Source organism: Setaria viridis, chromosome 4 (assembly GCF_005286985.2).
Source record: "Setaria viridis chromosome 4, Setaria_viridis_v4.0, whole genome shotgun sequence".
Taxonomy (NCBI): Eukaryota; Viridiplantae; Streptophyta; class Magnoliopsida; order Poales; family Poaceae; genus Setaria; species Setaria viridis.
In genome coordinates, this window is record NC_048266.2 from 3,118,745 (window position 1) to 3,139,080 (window position 20,336).

Below are 20,336 nucleotides of genomic sequence, written 5' to 3' on the forward strand. Positions count from 1 at the left end.
TCGTCGCTGGCGCGGCGCTGCGCGTCGTCGTCGGGTGTGAAGGCCGGCGCGAGCGGGAGCGGCGGCATCCGCGAGAGCGGGAGCGGCGGCATCCGCGAGAGCGAGTTCGAGGGGCTGCGGCGAGACTGGGAGGCATTAGCGCTGGAGCTGGCGAGGTGAGGTGCTACAGCAGGAGGCCCGCGCGCAACTGCTGGACATGGAGTGCTGTGTGCGCGGCACAGAGCGGCGACAGGAGTAGTGCACGGCCTTCCTGGCGCGCGCCGTCGGGCACCCGGCCTTCCTCGACGGCCTGCTGGCGCGTCGCGGCCGTGCGCCCGTGGAGGCCGGCAGGAAGCGACGGCTGCTCGACGCCTCCGCCGCGGCCGCGCCGGCCGCGGCAGACGTCCTCACGTTCGAGGAGCTGGCGCAGGCGGCGGTGCGGCACAGAGGGTCGGGGCGCCGCGGTCGGCCCGTGCGGCAGCGCGAGGGAGCTCCGGCGGGGTACGGCGGGCGTCCGGGAGCAGCGGGCGGCGGGGCAGTAGCCGGGGGCGGCGGGCGGTGGCCGACAGCGGGGTAGGCAGGAGGCGGACCGGCGACGGGGGCGGCGGGCCGGCGATGGGGTAGGCGGGAGGCGGACCGGTGATCGGGGGTGGCGGCCGGCAACCGGGAGCGGAGGGCGACGGGCCACCGGGGGTGGCGCTCGAAGGATGACTGCGGGAGGCGGATGGTTGTGACGGAGGACTACGGGAGAGATAGATCGAAAAAAACGAACCGTTAGCTATGTAACCAGTAGCATGTGAGTAATTTTTTAACCTAAAAGTACTTGAAAGCAGGGGATAATGCTTTTGTATTAGAGCAAAAGTATTTTTTTTGGCAAAAGTACATATAGCGTTTTGGCCATTTAGTTGTCTTTTGGCTTTTGCACCTTAACCGTGACATGGTGGCATGATGAGAGGCTTCATCAGGATTGGTTTTTGTCCAAAAAAAAAGGATTGGTTTTTGTTATTAACAGCGCAAATGCGCAATGTATATTAGTATAGCAATTTTCAGAGTACCTGCTCGTGAAGGAGCAGTTTACTGTTTATGGTAGCTCACACACTGATATCCATGTTCTGCACTTAAGTTTTGGCGAGATCAAAGTTCTGATCTTGTGCTGAGGTTGGTCTCAGGATATTTTTCACAGATCGTGTTGCCTCCGCATTTTGCGAGGTGACGACGGTCGGTCCTTACGTAGTTTTGTCTGTTGGGTCTGTTTTAATGAGACATCTGTAGAAGCTGATGCGCAAGGAGCGAGCGCAGTTTTATCGCTGGTGGTGACTTACGGTTGGCAGCCGCAGAGCCCACTACTCTCGGCACTGTGGCGGACGTGCCGCGCCGCGCCTTCAAGTTCCTCCTACTCACTCCCCCAGCCGCACGACCAGGCTACGTGCGTCGCCGCGGCCACGGGCCACGCTCACGCCAGCGCACGGCGCGGCGGCTAGGCGCAGCACAGTAATCGCCTGCGGCCGGAGCCGGGAAGCCCGGGACGAACCGCACCTCGCCGCGCCGTCGCGTTTGCCAGCCGCACACCTAAACCCTTCCTGTTCGGCGAGAGAATTTGGGCGCCGGATTTAACACTCCCCGGGGACCCGGGGTAGGTGAGGTGAGGTGCTGGCTTGACGCAGCGCTACCGGCCGGCTCCGTACGCATACGCCTGCGGCAGCGTGGTCGTGTGACTGACGTGAGGCCATGACAAGCAAGCAGTTCCCTTCCCGATTTCGTGTAGGCAACTCCCGACTGTCCATTCCCCTCATATTCCTGCGCCTTCATTATTCCCAAGCACATACACAAGCCGGCCGCCCTAATCATACCAGAATCCCGGGTCAATCTGCGTCTTAAACAAACAAAGGCACCTCATCACCACTAAGCTCGATTAGCTTCAACTGACGCAGAGCCTTATCATGCAGGCACGAACAAATCCCCATCTCGCTAGATACAGTGCGTGCCATCGCATCCACACACGCGCGCGCGTCGGACTGCTAGCTCCAGAAAGCCACAGCACTAGTGCTCAGTTTAGTGTGAAATCGCGGACAGGTAAACACGGAAACAAACACAGAGCCAGGCCAGGAGAGCGACGCCCGACCAAACACCCGGCCTTTAAAGGATTCAGCCGGCTCCGACGACCTGTTCTGTTCCCGCGGGCGAGGCCGACCCGAGTGACTGACCTGTGCGGCCAAGAAACTTCGCATCACCGCTCGCGAGAACGCGACGCCGCCCCGATCGTGGGAGCAATTGCCCGGCACGACGACGACGACGACGTCGTCACGGCGATGCGTGTGTATATAATACGATGCGTGGTTGACCGGCCTGCGACCGCCGGTTGCTACTACGAAGGAGAAGATCGGGACTCGAGAGGCATCACGCGTGTGCGGCTTCTTCAGGTCAACCGCGACTTAATCTACGGCTCGACCCACGTTCCAACTTTTCAAACGCCGCGGCGACCGCCCGGCGGCGCCGTGTTTCATTCGGCAAGCGATCAGTCGGCGACGGAGCGGCGGAACTGGACGAGGAGCAGCAGCAGGAGAGTGGCTTCACGGAAGCGACAACCTTCAGGTTCAGGCCTGGCCTGGCCTGCCTCATAAAAGGTCTGGGATTTGTGGGGCGATGCTTGAAGCAACTGGAACCTCTGAATCTCCGACGCCGTCATCTGCAGGTGCTCTGGTCCGGTGAACCCAACAGTGCCGATCTGTTGGGGGGACAGGGTCCCGTCAGCACGAACCAACTTCCTTTGCCTGAAACGCGCAGACCGTGTCCCCTGCACGCTTGCTACTCCTGAATCGCCATAGGACTTTTTGTTAGGCGCATTCCCACTTTTCCAGTTTCCACTCGTCCTACCTTTGAGCCTTTCCGTCAATCGGGAACCACCTTTTGAGCTCCTGCTGCAGAATCTGATCATTTCTGAGTAGTATCCCGATCCTGACGAGGATGGTTAGCTTGTGACATCAGGTAGTGACAGACCTACTTTACTCGCACCTTGTAGTAATGTACGGAGTAAAAAACGATGGCTTGCTGAGGAGGAAGTGTTTAGCTGAAACACGTGATCCTCTTAACGAAGCGACAAGGGAGGAAGTACCCTGACGAGCAGGCCAAACAAGTCAAAAATGAAGTTCAAGAACGATCTCGTCAACATGTATGAACAAATTGGTCAATTATCCACCAACACCAGCACACCACCAACCAATGAACACCGACGTCTGCCTACTTTGGTTTACACCAGAATTTCGGGCCAAAATTCCTCTCTCTGCTTTTTTTTTTACTAATCGAGAAGGGAAGGGAAAAGGGAAGAAAGAAAGAATGAACACATGTCCGCACAGCTGCTCCGGTGATCGGCGAGGTGGGGCCAAATGCGACCCGGAGCTCGGAGATCCGGATCAGTTCGCGGATGGGGGTGTCTTGGGCGTCTTGGGCGGGCGGGCGGCCTCGGCTCCGGCGACGCCCTGCTCGATGTCGCCGCCGGCGGCGGCGGCGCGCGGGCTGTAGGACGTGCCGACCACGGCCTGCTTGCCGAGGCTCAGGAGTCGGCGGATGGAGCGGAGCCGGGCGGAGACCGGGGACCGCATGTCGTCGGCGGTTCCGGGCATCCGGCTCGCCGGCAGCGGGGAGTTCATGGGCGGGGTGTTTATGGCCACGCCCCGCGTCGGGATGTCGATGACCAGGTTCTCCTTCCGGCGGCCCGAGGCGGAGGAGCTCGTGGAGGAGGTGCCGGCGAAGGGGGGAGGCAGTGTCGGCGGCGGCGGCGCGGCGAGGCCGGCGTTGGTGACGTCGTCGTGGGTGCCCCAGAAGAGGACGTTGGTGGGGAAGACGGGGAACTCGATGGGCTCCTCCCTTGGCAGGGCGCCGAGGTCGGCGGCGACGGGGGCGCGGCAGAGCGGGCAGGTGTCGTGGGAGTGGAACCACATGTCGATGCACTCGACGTGGAAGCCGTGCGCGCACTTGGGAAGCGTCCGCACCTTCTCGCCGTCGGCCACCTCGGACAGGCACACCGCGCACTCGAGCCGCTCCCTCTCCTTCCCGGGGGAGGCGGCCGCGGCGGTGGCGGATCCGTAGACGGTGACGGGGAGGGAGCGGAGGGCGGCGGCGGGCAGGCCGCGCTGCGGGAGCGGGGAGGCGGCGACGAAGACGAAGCGCGAGGACGGCGTGCCGGGCGCCAGGAGCGGGTTGGCGCCCAGGTAGCGCTTGGCGTAGAGGTAGAGCAGGAAGACGAAGACGACGACCATGAAGAGGAAGATGACCGCGGCGAGCAGCACCCCGTTGCTGATGGCCAGCTGCTGCTGCCCCGAGCCGCTGCTAGTCGCGGCCTGGTACGCCGCCTCGCCGGGCCACGCCGGCGGCGTGTTCGCGCCCACCGGCGGCACCAGTGTCGCCGACGACGAGGACGGCGTGGGGAGCATGGCTGCTTCCTGGGAATGGCGGGTTCCTCGCGGGGTCCCTTGTCCGACGCCGAGGAGAGGAGAGGAGGCGACGAGGAGAATGGAGATGAGACTGGGAGAGGACAGAGGAGTGGGCGAGCTGGAGGGGGAGGGGAGGGAACGCTTCCGTATTTGAAGGGTGGGCGCCGGGGCGAGGCGGCGGCTTCGGCGCGGTGGCGGAGGTGTGGGGTTGGGATCCTCTGCGGGCGCGGTGATGCGGCGGGCGGGCCACGGCCTCCGTAGCAGCGGCGCAGAGGATCCCGGGGGGTGCGTGGCGGACTTTGTCAACTAGTGGTTGGGGGTCCGCGGAACGTGACGAGGCCCCGGTCGCGGGTCGCCCTGTTTCTTTGACTTGTCCGCCGGCCGCTTCCGCTGCCGCTGCGATACGAGCTCGTGCGCTTCTTTCTACGTGCCCCTGCTGGCCGGTCGCCGCGGCCGCCACGAGCGCCTCGTCGCGGAAGCATCCAACTGGCAGGCGTGGGCGTGGCGGCCGCCACGGCCAGGGTGACGGAGGCGCGGCCGTCGCCGTCCTCGGCGTGAAACCGCTCAGGTTTGGCGTGCGCGGCCGGCGGGGCTGGGTTCGGGCTCGGCGGCTCGCGGTGCATCGTGCACGGAGCCTTGCGTTGCCACGCATCGGACGGCATCGGCTGATGGATTTTTGGGGGTTCGGTGCAGGATACTGAAACGAGATTTGGTTCGGGATTTCTGTGGCGCTGGATGGCGTGAACTGTGAAGCTAGTAGCCAGGGCCAGGCGGGCGCCGTGCCGGCCGGCGCGGTAGCGAGGCCTCCCCCATGTGGAGGGGAACAGTGCGGCCGTGCGGGCTGGACGGGTGGGCGATTCGCCGATTCAAAGCCGAGTCCGTGCCGCCACCAGCGCCACGGCTGCGTGTGCGTTCGTGGAGCCCGGGGACACCACACGGTGACGCCAGGACGTGTCTGGCCCGTCCGGGCGAGCGGGCAGCGTTTTTCTTCCGGACGTGATTAGCAGCAGGTCGCCAGGTCCTGCACCGTGATGTTTGGAAACGCTTGACTGTCTATTGCTAGCTCGGCAATGAAAGGATGTTTTGTCATTCTTCTGGACACTTTTTGACCGGACATGGTTGTTTCTCCGGGAAGGTAGCAGCAGCCCCTGCCAGCACGGCGAAATCTGATGGTATCAGGTAATGACGATGGAAATTGAATGAAGCGAATAAGGGGCGCAGGTAAATTGGACCTTCTCCTACAGAAAAAAAGTGCTCGGGTAACATGGTGCGTTTGACTTCTTTGAGACACTTCTTTTAGTACTCCCTTCAGCTAAAAGGAATGCAATTTGGTTGTTATATATCTGGACAAACTTTTAGGTGGTTCTTCATTTTCACGCACTTCAGAAAATAACATTGCCCAGTTTGTGTTTAGAGGTAGTTTCGAAATTCTGTAGATTTGTTTTGCGTAGTACCCCTCCGTTCCAAATTGTAGGTCGTTTTGATTTTTCTAGTACTTCTTCCTATGCTGTTCCCGCACCTCGTACGCGCCGGCTGCCACAGCATGTTGCCCCGATGAGGCGGCGAGGGTGTCCATGCTCTACCTCGACTCGCTCATCGGCCCAGCGAGATCATCCGTCTCGCCTCGCACCGTCGCGCGCCGGCACCGAGATTCATCATCCGACGGCCGTCGCGTGCGAGTGGGCCCTGCTAGGCACCAGCACCTCACCTCGTAATAGTTCGAGCTTAGCGTGAAAATAGGAGATAGTTTTTCTTTCTCCTCCTCTTCTTTCTCCTCCACACAAGCAAAATGCTGAGCTGTATTCATATGAGCCAGCTGATGTGGAACCATTGGAGAGGGCCCAATTGATCGTCTCGTCCGTGCGTTCAAACTGAATGGAATTAGGGAACGCGTGCCGTGGCAAGACTATTGAAAAGTTCAGAGCAGGCGCTGGGGAAGTCTTCGGCGGCACGGGTGGTCGTCGCATCAGTCCCCCGTCCCCCGATCGACCCGTACGGCCAACCGCGGCCAATCACGGCCTCCCCGCGTCGTGGTGGCGCTCGTGCTCGTGCCTGCCTGCCGGGAAATTACAGGCGCCTCCACTAAACCAAGTCTCAGGTCGCTGCCCGTCATCACTGACCCCTGTGTTGCGAAGGTCGTCTGCTCGTGCGCGGGAAACTCGGTGCATGCTCGCTCCACGGCGAGACCGCGTACGTGAGCACCTGTGAGGCTGCGACGACGGACGAGAGCGTGAGACCTTGGGGGAAAACAAAAGTTTACCACGGCACGTCTTGTCCGCGCTACACACTACTGTAGGATACTGCTTTTGCACCATCAACCTGACGGAGGCGACATGCCTGGGAATCAGGACCTGGCACGTAGGCTCACGACTACGACGCCGCGAATTTACGCGCAACGCGCACCGCGGCGCACGCAAACGCTGTGGCAGTGGCACAGAGTTCGCGGGAGGCCATACGCACACGCACGCACTGGCAGCGGAACAGCCGGAAGCACACGACGCCTAGCTACGAGCCGGGGAGCGAGCTACAGGTACCAGTAGCGGTACACCGTCCCATGCTCTATAGCGTAGACGGTAGACTCACACTGTCACACACTCCACAGTTGGAAGATGAATGATGAATCCACCCACCAGAGGCCAAGCAGTCACGCACGGCAGCTGGCAAGCTCCAAGCTCCAACTGTTGTTGGTAGAGGCCCGATGGTGTCACCCTCCGGTCCGGAGGACCCGGTCTGCCGATTCCCACAAAAGGTTCTCGCTTTGTCGCGGTAAAGAAGCGGAGGTTGACAGGTTCTCGGGATCGGGATCTGCCGGGCGAGCGACGGACAGGGCGGGACACAAAAGCGCATGGCAAAAGGCAGTCACCGAGAGGCGGCGTGGGAGTGTGCGATGCGAGTGCGCGAAGCGCGGACCGGCCGCGGGAGACGCGGAGCCGGGGCTAGCTGCGGGGCACGGCCACCGCGGGATGCCGGGGCCTTTTCGCGCGAGCATCTCGGGTGGAGCGTGCGCGCCGGCGCAGCGAGAGCGCGAACGCGCGGTCATCCGGAACCCCCGGCGGCCGGCGCGGTGGGTGAAGCAGAACGAGAGGGCCGGAGCCACGACGCGGGCCGGTGGTGAGGGTGACGCGAGGGGGTTCCGCGCTCTCGAGCGGCCTGTGACGCGGGGTCATCGGTCAGTTACTACCAGGCAGCACAGCGTCACCTGTTGCCGGGTCAGCCGGGGGGAAGGGAGGGACGACGGGGACGAGCGCGCGCGCGCGCGGCGGTTTTGACGTTTTTGCTGAGGTGGTGAAGTGACGATGGGTTTCGGTTGGCGTTGGCGATCCCTCGCGCGCGTCCCGCCAGCGCTGCTCGCGTCGTCGGGGGGCGTTGCTAGTGCCTAGTGGAACCCGGGCACGCGGGTCTTCAACGATCGTCCGCGTGCGGCCCGGGTCAGTTACGGGGCAGCACGGCGTCACCTGCCGGGTCGCCGCGGGGGGAGGGACGACGGGGACGCGCGCGCGAGCCCGGCGGTTTTGACGTTTTTGCTGAGGTGATGAGCTCATGATGGGTTTCGGTTGGCGATCCCTCGCGCGCGTCCCGCCAGCGCTTCTCGCGTCGGGGGCGTTTTCTACTTGCTACTGGAACCGGGGCACGCGCGTCTTCAACGATCGCGTCGCGCGCTCCCCGAGCCCCGGCCCGTAGAGCGCCGCGCCGCTACAGCACCGCGCGGCGCGCGACCCGTTTCAATCGGGAAGCAGAATCCTGGCCCCGGCGATGGGGGGTACTCGACCAAGTCGACCAGACCACGCGCGCACTCAAGGAGCAGGAAACGTTACTTTGCTCGGTTCATCAGCGCTGTCGCACGAGCACAACGATCCATCCCCAAACCTCGGTACGCCTCCTCCTGCGTGGTGTCCACGTCTCGGATCGATGGTTCGTCGTGACATCCTGATCAAAGGACAAGGCTATCCCTAGTGTGACATTTTGAGTCTCGCGTGTCCCATCGTATTTGGTCGCGCAGGCCGGTCTGAGCACCTTTTCTCATGAAATTATTATGATGTTAAGTTATTTTTCCCTGTTTCGAAGTGGAATGATACGCTACGCAGGATCAATTTGGACCCCACGGCATTGCATATTGGAGAATGGAGATCCACGTTCTGCCGGATCTAGGGTACATTTGTTTCGTGAAAAGCTAGAAGCTCAAACAAATAGTCCCGTGCAGTTTTTGGAAAGCCAGAAGTCTAGAAAAACTGAAAAATTCAGAGTTTTTTTTTTAGCTTTTTGAGCCCATAAAGCTAAACACATTTTCTACAAGCTACCGTTAGCTTTCCATAAAAAAACCAGCAACAACTTTTCATAAAGTTTCAAGAGTTGCAGCTCAGCAAACAAATCCTAAGAGTACTTTCAAAACAAAATGGGACTCACCCAATGAGATTTCGAAATGTATCTGCTCTACTTTGTTGTTCGAATTGCTAGATTGGCATTTGCAAAAACATTTGACCACCCATTATAAACAAAATGAAAAAACGAGCCCAACCAAAAACCTCTTTCCCAAATCATCAATGCACCGCCTCACCTTCCTTCTCTCCATAAGATCAGTTTCAATACACAGTTTCCTTGCACCGTTACCAATACCGATAATTTGATAACTATGCCTGCTATGTTTCATTGGGATGAAACTTCACTTTCTCTCTTCATAACGATTGTTGATGTGGCATTGAATTTAATGTTCATTAAATTCCTATACAATTCCTATGAAACCTCCCAGTTTAACTGGTCTAAGACCATTCTTAGTGGGGTTTCATGAGCAATAAATGAGTTGACATGTAGATAATTTTGATGACATTGCACACTATTTATGAAGTGAGAGAAGAAACAAGTTTCATAAGGATGGAACCATGTGTACACTATTTCCAACCCAACTTATGTTTTGCATGTAGTTTTGAAAACAGCAAAAGATGAAACAATTTCATCCATAAACAAAATACTCTCTTACTTATATGACAGTCTCGGAAACGTAAATATGAAATATACTGAGAATAGCCTAACCGAAATGAATGGACCAACTTTTAATTCCTCACGCTGCGCCTCTCCTGCTCATCATCACTCCCAAAACCCTCTTCAATCCCGCTTGCGTCTCGCCGGCTTCCAAATCTTGTGTACCAAATAGATCAGCAATCTAATTCGATGGTTTTACTACAAGAAAAGGAAGAAGAAAAAAAAAAGGATTTGTAGGCTTTACTGGGCCACTTTCGGCCACTTGGGCCGAACAGAAGGGTGGTGATTCGAGAAGACACGGACACCGCCGTGTGTACCTGGACGGAATTGCAGGTTCAGACGCGTTAGCAGCGTCGAGCGAGCGCGAGGTGCCTCGCTCATCTTGCTCTAATCGTGTGTGAGAATGCGGCCAGCATTCTCTCCGTTTGCAGATGGCAGTGGCGGAGCTTCAACTGAAATTGAGAGGGAACCAATCTAACTTGATTTGCTAACAGAGGGGGCCACATTAGGAATTCCTAAGCACTAAACCTGGCAGATGACCTGCTTGTTGCTGACATTGGGCGGCCTTGCCGACCTCGCGTGCTGGAAGACTGGGAGTTTTTTAGATCGACATGCCAAGGAGACTGGAGGTTTTGCCTCCTCATCCGATCGGGATGGTGACTTGTTTTGCTCTGGCTGACAAACGGTCCGGCTGCGCCAAATCCTAAACGGAAAATGCAGACTTGCGTGGCGAGGGAGCCAACAAAATTCTCTACAATTTGATGATTCTCTACTGAGCCTTTGCTCAGTCATGCTCTGCCTTCGAAAGGAAATGCCACCGTAAAACAAAACGGGCAATGTGAAAGGGAACAATCCTCCTATTTTGATCTTTCAACGTTTTCAGTACAGAATACAGATACATACAATCCTGAATACATATTGATGCAAATGTTGCGAGTGGCGCAGAGAGGGTAACAAAAAATGAAGAACACTCGTGCAGAAGAAGCCCAACGAGGCACAGGGAACGAACGACAGTAAGACTGCTTAGTTGTACACCATGTACTTGGGCGTCGCACTGAACTTTTGGTAACCCTTGATGACCTTGTTTACGGCATCCAAGAAATCCTTCTCGGTGACGGTCTTCCTGCGCGCGCGGATGGCGTACATGCCGGCCTCTGTGCACACGCTCCTGATGTCGGCACCTGTTGCAGGACACATTGTTTGCTACATCAGTAACAGTTTTCTTTCTTCACCACAAACGGGCATGACACTAGCAAAATGATAAGAACTCAAGAAAGAAGGCCCTTACCAGTGGAGTTGGGGCAGAGGCGAGCAAGAAGCTCAAAGCGGATGTCCCGCTCGCAGTTCATGGTGCGGGTGTGGATTTTGAAGATCTGGGTACGGCCCTCAAGATCCGGCAAGCCGAACTCAACCTTCCTATCCAGCCTCCCCGGACGCAGAAGAGCAGGGTCCAATGTGTCCGGCCTGTTGGTAGCCATGAGCACCTTGATGTTTCCCCTAGCATCAAACCCATCTAGCTGGTTCACGATCTCGAGCATAGTGCGCTGAACCTCATTGTCACCGCCAACACCGTCATCAAAGCGTGCACCACCAATGGCATCAACCTCGTCGAAGAAGACGATGCACGCCTTCTTTGACCGGGCCATCTGGAAAAGCTCACGGACCATGCGGGCACCTTCACCAACATACTTCTGAACCAGCTCACTGCCTATCACACGGATGAAGCAAGCGTCTGTGCGGTTGGCGACAGCTCTAGCAAGAAGGGTCTTCCCAGTTCCAGGAGGACCGTAGCAGAGGACTCCCTTGGGAGGATCGATACCAAGCTTGACAAACTTTTCAGGGTGGAGCATAGGAAGCTCAACAACCTCCCGCATCTTCTCAATCTGTTCCTTGCAACCACCGACGTCATTGTATGTGACATCAGGTTTTTCTTCAACCGTCATCATTGTTACACTTGGATCAATTTTGGGTGGCAAAGGAATTTGAATCTGGTACTTGTTCCGATCAACTCTGTAATAATAAACAGGATGGAATCAGCACAATTTAATTAACTGTAAATGCTTTAATTGAATCAGTAACATACTGTGCGGTGGTGCAACTATGAAACTACTTGCTGATATCATGTGTACATAAACAGTTTCGATACTGGAGCAAATTTGCTTGAGTTAAGTTTTCATGTCTGAGTACATTGTGCAGCTAACAGATTAATGAAAACATAAATGCTCTAGCTTGCAATTTCTTCCTGGGAACTTCCTCAATCAACAAAATGTCATGAAATCAAACTAGCCTTATGAATGGAATATAGCCAGATTATATACATGTCATTTCTATTTTATTATGATGTTCCATATTACACCAAGCTGTAGAACAAACCATTTGATGGATCTTGCTGTGACTAAGTGAGAATAACTTTGGAAAAGGTTCCAACATCATGGTAAATCCTGATCACTAAAGTTCCGCTTAAAATTATCCAAAACAATTATCCACATTCACTGTATATATCATTGTCACTTTACAGGTAGCAGTTTAAACCAATGCCATTATCAGGACATTTAACTAAATAGAAGAAAATTTTTAAATGCAAATAAAGATGGTAGAACACTAAGAAGAGAACCAGGGACCTACCCAACTCGCATGCCTTCCTCAATATCAGTTGGTGAAACTTTGTCTCCCAATCCAACCACAAACTACATACCAAAAGAGAACATCGCAAACAATCAGGATTGAGCCTCCAGAAGATATGGTCAGTTTGGCACAATAAGATCATGCCATACCTTTGCAATTTGTTTCACGTTTATGACATATTTGGCATCATCAGTATTAGGACTGATGATTTTTGTGCACCTGGCAACCTTCATACAAAAACAAATTATTGTTAGAACAGCACCGATAAAGCATAAGAGCAGGGCACACTGTAACGACTAATCACTGTGCATTCCCATGCCAAATACAAGGATTACGTGAAGGTCATGGCAATTTACCTGCAACGGTTGCTCCTCCTGCATCATCTGCTTGTCTGATACAAGATCCCATTGGCTTGGTGGAGCCAATCCAGTATCTGACTCCTTGATGCCTGGAGAGTTACAGTTTAGAATCCAGATCAATATGATGCACTAATGTGACTGCACTAGCTTTTACGTATTCATAGTTGATAAAAATTGCTCAGAACTGGGACAGGTGATCTGCATGTTTTTGTCAATGAACTTGACATACAAGCAGCACATACATCCCTACATCTACAACAAAAATATCTCAACAATGACTTACCACAAAGGTCATTGATCTTTTTTGCCATCTCCTTTATCTCCTTCTCGACCTTCTTGATGCTGGTCGAGTACGGCCCGAGACCCTATTGGACAACAGAGCATCGAAAAAATTAGACTCAGCTAGGTCTAGCCAAATTGACGCATTGGGATTCAACAGACAGTGCATCTCTAAAATATAACCAACCAAACTTCTCGAAGCGAAATAAGCAAACAGGTTTAGTGCACTGAGAACAAATGAATAACCCAAATTTCCCAACGCACAATCATAAAAAAGAACTTCTTTTTTCGCAGCAAGTGGCCGATAGCCCGATACTTTCCCCAAAGTGTGTCGAAGGGAACGGGCAACCGGAAACCCTAGATCTACGCCCCGCACGAATCTACTACTGGAAAACACGAACCCTAGCCGCGAACCAACGCAGATCGACAAGAACGACAGAGGGAAGAGACGCCGGAGATCGATCCGGTCCGGGGGCACTCACGTAGGTCTTGAGGAGGGCGATGTCGTCCTCGTCGAGCGGGCGCGGGTTCTTCTCGTTGAGCACGTCATCATCGGGCTCCGGCGCCATAGCTTCGGAGCTGGCTCTTCTCCGGTGACGGCTGGAGTACCTCGCGGTGGTCTTGGACTAGGGTGTTCCGTCGAGCTCGTGCGCTGCGAGCCTGCGACCCGATTTATTACTCTGTTTCACCGGTTCGTGGCCGAGCCGTCCTCCGTTTCCTATCCTCCTCGGCAAGCCTTGGGAAATCATCCGGGCCGCCGCTTAGGCAGGCCGTGGGTCCAATCGTGTGCAGCCCAAGCCCAAGCCCAAGCGTGTGTTATTCGGGCTAAATGACTCGTAAAACTCGGCCCAAGTAGCTTTTTTCTTTTACTCTGCCAGCCCAGGTTATCGTTTTGGGCGTATCTCCTTTTTAATATTTCCTCATATGTGCTTAATACAAATGTACAATAAGTTTTTTTTACTACAGTTCATGAGTTTTGACTGTTCATGATTTGGTTCATCAGTTTCTACTGTTTATGAAAACACATTCACCTTATCTTACTGTCAGTTGTCAACCTTTTTCTTCATATTTTATATGCCATCAAGATTCATGAATTTAGTAGACCACCACAAATAACCCTTTATACGTAATCTAAATAAGTGGAACAATGCCCTGAGCTAGTAGAATCAGTTGTATTTCATTTCTGGAAGGAAGAAAACGTTCCAGAATGATTACAGAGGAACCACTGATTTGATTTGCATGTAGGGTGGGTCGAGCCATGTCGTCAGGCTGTTTCAACATGCGTACTGCACAACTCTCGTTGCACGTCAGGATCCGGAAAGATCAGAACTATGTCCATGGATGAAAATCAATCCTCGGTAGCGTAGTACTGCGGGGCCAGCTCAGCTAGCCACAATGGGTCGATCCGGGTCAGGTTTTTGACGTAATTCTGCGTCGTCCGGACCAGCTCGTTGAAGATGACACAGTCCGGCTTGGTCCGGAATAGCACTGATGAAGGATGGATCTGAACGCTCTGGCCTGTTGCAAGAGCCCTGCCAAGTGCCAGACGACAGATGAGAACGCAAGATTGAGGACCAAAATATGCATCATTCTTCAAGCTTTGGTTGATATGATCAAGTGCAGATTAGCTCGTGGCAGAAGTTTAGGATCATGATGCAGGGAAAGATGGTAGCAGTGACTTGCATGGATTGAAAATATGAGGATGGAAAACTACCTGTATGATCCATCTGGCTGTCGCATTGCTGCATTCAAGAAGAAGGCAGCCGTGAGGCATCTCCGAAACAAAGCCATGTCATCTCCACATGATGACAGGTTGAGCCCCATTTGTTGGACATGGCCCTGAATTTGACTGCAATAAACAGAAAATTGCTAATGTCAACTTGCAGCATGGTCAGGAAATCCTGAAGCGGACAGGCTTCCATGTTTTTTTAACATAATTTAGTAAACAAGTTTTTAATTCAAACAGATAGAACCTGTACAAGTATCGTGAAACAGATGGAGCAGAAACTAGAAACTAACCTGTGAACATCAAGAGCATGTTTTAGAGAGCGGTTGTTGATAAAGTTTTCCTTGCACCATCTGTTCAAAGCTTTTTCCATTGTTCTCTCTTTGGCATTTGCATTTTTGCTCTTCTCCAAGCATTCTGCAGCTGCTCGATAGACATTCACCAAGGTGATATGGTCGCCTTCCGAGCTTTCAAAACCCTTCCTAGCAGCTCTTGCCTAAACAACCATACCATCAGCTTTCAAATTAGTATGTTATAAAACTTAACATTGAATTCACTTCTAACTTCTTAGAACCTTTTGACATAAATATAAACAGCAGCCAGTAATTAAAACAGATACCTCTTCTAACTTCTCGCGTGGGCAGAAAAAAATTGATTCCACTGAAAGCATAGATACAACAATCAGCATTTCTTCCAAGCACTTGAATTCACTTGACACTATTAATGCCTTGGAGTACATTGGATCTAAAGGCAGCCTAGCCATCTGATGGCCAACTGGGTCTGACAGTTTATAATCATCGGTCAGAGCCCCTAGTAAGATTAACTGCTCCAATGATTTCAAAATAGCAGTCCTGTAGTAGGTTGGGCACCAATAAGCAGAAACTCAGCATTGATATTAAGCAACACAAGCTATTTAACTAATAATAATGGATATTGCTGAGAGCTTCTAGGAAACTTTTCTTTAGTTAAGCTGGTAAAGCGTAGATCATATAGTTCATAAACAAGTCCAGTTCAGGGGGGTTTTATTTACCTATGATGCCAAAGCGGGGTACATGTGACAAGCACTAAAATACATCAAATATAATAACATATATTGCATTGTCTCATCACAGATATTAATTTTCTAACTAAAGAACAATAGCACAAATTGAACGGAGAATGATTCTGAGAATATTCTTGAACATAGAAGCAGGCTAAGAAAATTCACCTTGATGGTTTCTCCATAAAATCAAAACCTATGATATCATCGATTCCAAGGGCCTTGAGTTGCAGAACAATGTTTGAGAGGTTACACCGCTTGATCTCAGGAACAGTAGAGTCCACCAGCTTATCAAATTCACTTTCTTGGAACAATCGGAAGCACTTTCCAGGCCCCTCGCGTCCAGCACGACCACTGAGTATAGAATGGTAACATCAGAAAAAAGAACAAAACTAAAAACAGGCCATAAGCCTTATTATTTAGTAGAACCATGTGCACCAGATATAAGCAGCAAGATGCTAAACAGTCAATCATCACATGGGGATTTATTCTACCGCACCCTGTGACATAGGATTAATTAAACAGTAAACCATGCCAACATGCTGACAAAGCACTTCTTTAAGTATATGGACAACAAAGAACCAAAACCAGGGGGCAAAACAGAAAGGGAGAAATATACCACATGAACTCTTCATTATCCCAAATATTAGGCATGAAAAGTGAAACAAGAATGATAGAATCTACCTCCTTTGAAGAGCCTGCGCTTTCGAGACTGGGATGATGATTAATGATTCCATTCCAGTCACAGGATTGTAAGCACGAGCTTTTACCATCCCAGGATCAATAACATATTTGATGCCAGTTATTGTTACAGAAGTCTCAGCAATATTGGTTGCTAGAACTACCTAGCATACGCAAATAAGCAAACAGTAAAACTTTACTTAGCAGAGTCTGGTGCGGGACTTTCAAGGGTAAGCGAAACACCGAAATGACTACAAAGGAAAAAGAAAAATTACTGAACGAGCAAAACAATAGAAATTAGAACATGCAACCAGAAGGTTTGTCTTTATTAAAAGCAATTCTTGTAGGAAACAGCAAATAGCCTAAGACTGGGGTAAAAAACTTCATCTGCACCTGATGATATGACCTTCAGTTCGTTGTGATTTTAAGGTGTGCTCTTTTCTCTTTTAGGGGCAGGCAAAGTGATCGAATGAAAGTTAATACATTTCCCTTTTAGTTCCTCTTGATTAGAGCAATGTTTACCAAGAGAACCAACAATAGCAAGATAGATCCTGTATTCCACCTTATAATGGTATTATTTGACAAAAGGTCACACAGATAGTATAGCAGTATCATGTTAGAATCAAAGGAAGCTTGCATACATTTTTGGACATATTTGAAACATGTTCAAACCTTTGTTCAAATCCTGCAGGGAATTTTCAGACAGACTATCAACATACAGGTGTTACAAATTCAAATTTTTTTCACATATCTAGATGAAACTAATTAACTGTAGAGAGATGACAAGATTTTCCTTAAGATCCATGTAGCAAGAAAGTTTCATCAACTAGGGAAACAAACCATACTAAACGCATGCAAACAAATAAATTATGCTATGTTATTCATAAAGAATTGGTTGAGTAATCCATGATATGCAAAAAGGGAAATGAAAGTATACAACTGATGTTCTTTGAGAAGGATCCTACTGAAACATGATAAATTCAGAACCATCAGTAACCAATCGTTGTCTACCTTGCGGGTTCCAGCTGGTGCTGACTTAAAAGCATTCATTTGCTGCTCCGATGGGAGAGATGAGTAAATAGGTGTAGTCCATATCTTACTACTTTCTGGTGGAAGTAAACGAGCACGCTCATAAATAATTCTCTCTAGTGATTCAATCTCCTCTTGGCCAGTTAGAAATGCAAGAATGTCTCCAGGCCCTTCCTCCAAATGAATCTAAAAAAACAAAACAGAGATCCAAAAATGAAGTTTATACAGAAAGAGGTTCTGCTGTGTGTTTGAGGAAAAAAAAACTTTCTAAAGCAAAATTTCCTTTCTGAAGTCCCATTTATGTATAGTTCAATTTTCTTCCTTTGTCACTAAACTAACTAGTAACTACATGTTGCATGCAAACAAAAGTCTTGCTTACCTGAAAGATAGTAACTAGAGTGGCATCAAGATAATCCGGCTCAGGCTGATACGTATATAGTATGTCGACAGGATGCTGCCGACCTTGAATATGTACAGCTTTAGCACCACCAAAATAATCAGAAAAACACTTGGCATCCAAACTAGCAGACATAATTATCAACTTCAGAGGAGCACATCTTGTTTCCTGGCATGCCTTCTGAGTTAAATTTTGAGAATGGCCCCATATGTCAGGCAAAGTCTTCCCATTCTTACTGGCATTGGCTCGGGAATGTTGCACTTTTTTCAACAAACCCAGTAATACATCAGTATGGACAGTCCTTTCATGAGCCTCATCAACCACTATAACACTATATTTAGACAAAAGTGGATCCAAAAGTGCTTCCCTGGAAATCCAAAGCAATGTTTCAATTAGAAAACAGAATGTCACACATCAACTAGATGGGAAATGCCAAACATATATGTTAGTAGGTAAAATGATATGGTATAGTCGAATGGAAAATTCATCTTAGAAGATTCAAACTAAAATATCTCGCACAAAAATATTCCACACAAGTAACATTATACAGGTGAAGAAGTCAAGCCTAATTGGTTACAAAAAGTGCAATGTAGTTACACAACAGCAATACAAAAGGTAAGCAATTGACAAATTCCACCCTTATGCTGAACAATCTCTATGCAGGTGTAGGGACGTCTGCCATCACAAAAGATAAAAATAGAAGAGATGCCTTAAAGTATATAAAAAGAGACATGTAATATTTACAAGAAAGAAAATGGAAGTGTGCATCAATGCCTTCTATTCTGCAGTACATCAACTCATATGACTTGACTGCTTTAAGAAACACGACCATAATGCTGCAAAGAGAACTTAAATGATCCACATCAGAGTGGATCAAAAGACTAACTTACATCCCAACAATAAACCACATGGTTATCAAATAATCAACAATGCAGTAAATAAACATTTACCTCAGAAGCAAACCATCAGTCATGTATTTAATCCTTGTTGCATTGGATGTGGAATCATCAAATCTGATAGAGTATCCAACCTTTTTGCCCAGCTGATCGTTACATTCCTCAGCTACACGCTTCGCTACTGTCACTGCTGCAACTCTTCGAGGCTGAGTGATGCCAATGACTTTACCATTTTGACAAAATCCACCATCGTATAAAAATTGTGGCAGCTCTGCATGACAATAAAAAAAATCTTTAAAGAATCAAAGTAGAATAAAAGACTGATCAGAAAAAATACATAGTGTGATATGTTTCTGTAACTGCAGATGAAAGATATATTTATGTAAGCAAACCAATTCCATAATATGCTAGATTTTTGTCAAAAAATCATACAAGGTTAAGAATAACTTTCCTAAAAAAGCAATCCCACGAAATATCTCATTTCACTTCTACAATGGACCTTTTCGTTAGTTCTGTAGACTGACTGAATCCAAATGTTTCCAAATCCACAAACACAAGCAATCCACAGCACCACTTTCTCTAATTTATGCCCAACACAGTTAAATTTGGATCAGAGCCTATCCACACTAACAATCAAAAGCATAGGAAAGACACAGGCTTCTAACAACAATTTGATCCAAACAACAATTGCAAAAAAGAGGAGAAATCATCAGAAACAAACTTACGAGTAGTCTTGCCACTCCCAGTCTCACCAACTATGATCAGTGTGTCGTTCTTCCTGACCTCGTCAACTAGCCTCTTCTCCACTGAACCAATAACAGACAACAATTTTCAGCTCCCCGAGCTAACACCCCCCAAAAATAATGAGAGTGAACAGGCATCTAAAGCTCGGCAGGCAAACCTGACGCAATGGGGAGCGACTTCCGCTGCTGCCGAATCTCCTGCCTCCGCCTGCACAAGCCAACCAAAAGCAAAGGCTCAATCCCCAGGCCAACGAATGAAACAATCGGGACAAAATGGCGTCGAGGAGGCAAAGAGCTGGCACCTCTGGTACGGCTGCTGCTTGTGCGGGGAGGCACCCGCATAGAAGGACGGCATCTCGGACGCCGCCTTCGACCCCCGCGCTCTAAACCCTGCCACGGCGGCGGAAGGGGGGACCCACGATTCGCCGGAACCCGCGCGCCCGCAGCGGAGGGTGAGGGGAGGCGGGAGGGTTTAGAGTTGGGGGTAGGGTTTTCGGTGTCGCTGGGCTGCGGTCGTCGGGTTCCCCTGCCGCACCAACGAGGCAGACCTTCGCTTCGACGAGCAAGGCTGCCGTATCCTAGAGCGCCGCCGCCGCCGCTTGATTGCTCGAAGAACGCAGCTTCCGTTTCGTCGGGTCTGACGAGGGCGAACCGGTCGGGGCGTCGGGCGCGCCTGAATTCGTCCGCGGGTAACGGCCCACTCGATTCCCTGGGTTTCGGAACGCCCATTCGTCCGCGGGGAACGGCCCACTCGATTCCCTGGGCTGCGTCGCCCCCCTCTGTGTGAAATCGGCTACTCAGCTCTTTTAGCCTAGCCGGGAGAACCATCCTAAAAATAATATCCTCTATAAGAAAGTGATTGTTCAATCTTATCATAGATTATATTCTACTAAATTAGCAATAGGAACTTATGGTGAAAACAATTTAAAATATAATTGAAAAACAAGAACTTTCGTCGCAAGAAGTGGACACACAAGAAATTGATAATGTCCCTGAGAGAAGAATATTACATCAACCAACCTTCAATTCTAGTGTCCATAGTGAAAGGGACTCTAGCCTGGTGGTTAGAGCATCTGAGTAGTACCCCAGCAAGTATGGATTTGACTCCTCGTGGGAGTGAATTAAACGGGTCTGAAATAAAAAATTATACGAGTTCGGTCAAAAAAAAATTCTAGT

At 50.8% G+C, this 20,336-nt stretch overlaps 3 protein-coding genes across 3 annotated transcripts; all 3 read right to left on the minus strand.

The window, feature by feature from the left end:
• Positions 1–3,120: 3,120 nt before the first annotated feature.
• Positions 3,121–4,542, minus strand: LOC117851682 (E3 ubiquitin-protein ligase EL5). The gene has a single exon (XM_034733552.2). The coding sequence runs from the start codon at positions 4,407–4,409 to the stop codon at positions 3,390–3,392; it is 1,020 nt and encodes a 339-aa protein (XP_034589443.1). The 5' UTR covers positions 4,410–4,542; the 3' UTR covers positions 3,121–3,389.
• A 5,683-nt stretch (positions 4,543–10,225) lies between these two features.
• Positions 10,226–13,345, minus strand: LOC117852272 (26S proteasome regulatory subunit 7A). Its single transcript, XM_034734289.2, has 7 exons — positions 13,132–13,345; positions 12,654–12,735; positions 12,368–12,459; positions 12,161–12,238; positions 12,012–12,073; positions 10,675–11,396; positions 10,226–10,567 (listed from the first exon to the last, which is right to left on the minus strand). Exons 1-7 carry the CDS (start codon positions 13,216–13,218, stop codon positions 10,410–10,412), a joined length of 1,281 nt encoding a protein of 426 aa, XP_034590180.1. The 5' UTR covers positions 13,219–13,345; the 3' UTR covers positions 10,226–10,409.
• Positions 13,346–13,743: 398 nt separating this feature from the next.
• Positions 13,744–19,814, minus strand: LOC117852270 (pre-mRNA-splicing factor ATP-dependent RNA helicase DEAH10). The gene is made up of 12 exons (XM_034734288.2): positions 19,463–19,814; positions 19,319–19,368; positions 19,143–19,223; positions 18,472–18,688; positions 17,504–17,888; positions 17,107–17,310; positions 16,099–16,259; positions 15,583–15,768; positions 14,995–15,226; positions 14,669–14,871; positions 14,364–14,498; positions 13,744–14,181 (listed from the first exon to the last, which is right to left on the minus strand). Exons 1-12 carry the CDS (start codon positions 19,513–19,515, stop codon positions 13,998–14,000), a joined length of 2,091 nt encoding a protein of 696 aa, XP_034590179.1. The 5' UTR covers positions 19,516–19,814; the 3' UTR covers positions 13,744–13,997.
• Between the last annotated feature and the right edge of the window lie 522 nt (positions 19,815–20,336).

Excerpts from the sequence above, each read along its gene's own strand:
- LOC117851682 (XM_034733552.2), bottom strand. The coding sequence starts at position 4,409 with ATGCTCCCCACGCCGTCCTCGTCGTCGGCGACACTGGTGCCGCCGGTG.
- LOC117852272 (XM_034734289.2), bottom strand. The coding sequence starts at position 13,218 with ATGGCGCCGGAGCCCGATGATGACGTGCTCAACGAGAAGAACCCGCGC. Across the intron at positions 12,736-13,131 it reads TCGCCCTCCTCAAGACCTAC|GGTCTCGGGCCGTACTCGAC; the intron begins GTGAGTGCCCCC and ends GTTGTCCAATAG. Across the intron at positions 12,239-12,367 it reads AGGAGGAGCAACCGTTGCAG|GTTGCCAGGTGCACAAAAAT; the intron begins GTAAATTGCCAT and ends TTTTGTATGAAG.
- LOC117852270 (XM_034734288.2), bottom strand. The coding sequence starts at position 19,515 with ATGCCGTCCTTCTATGCGGGTGCCTCCCCGCACAAGCAGCAGCCGTAC. Across the intron at positions 19,369-19,462 it reads AAGCAGCAGCCGTACCAGAG|GCGGAGGCAGGAGATTCGGC; the intron begins GTGCCAGCTCTT and ends TGGCTTGTGCAG. Across the intron at positions 16,260-17,106 it reads CACCAGCTGGAACCCGCAAG|GTAGTTCTAGCAACCAATAT; the intron begins GTAGACAACGAT and ends TGCGTATGCTAG.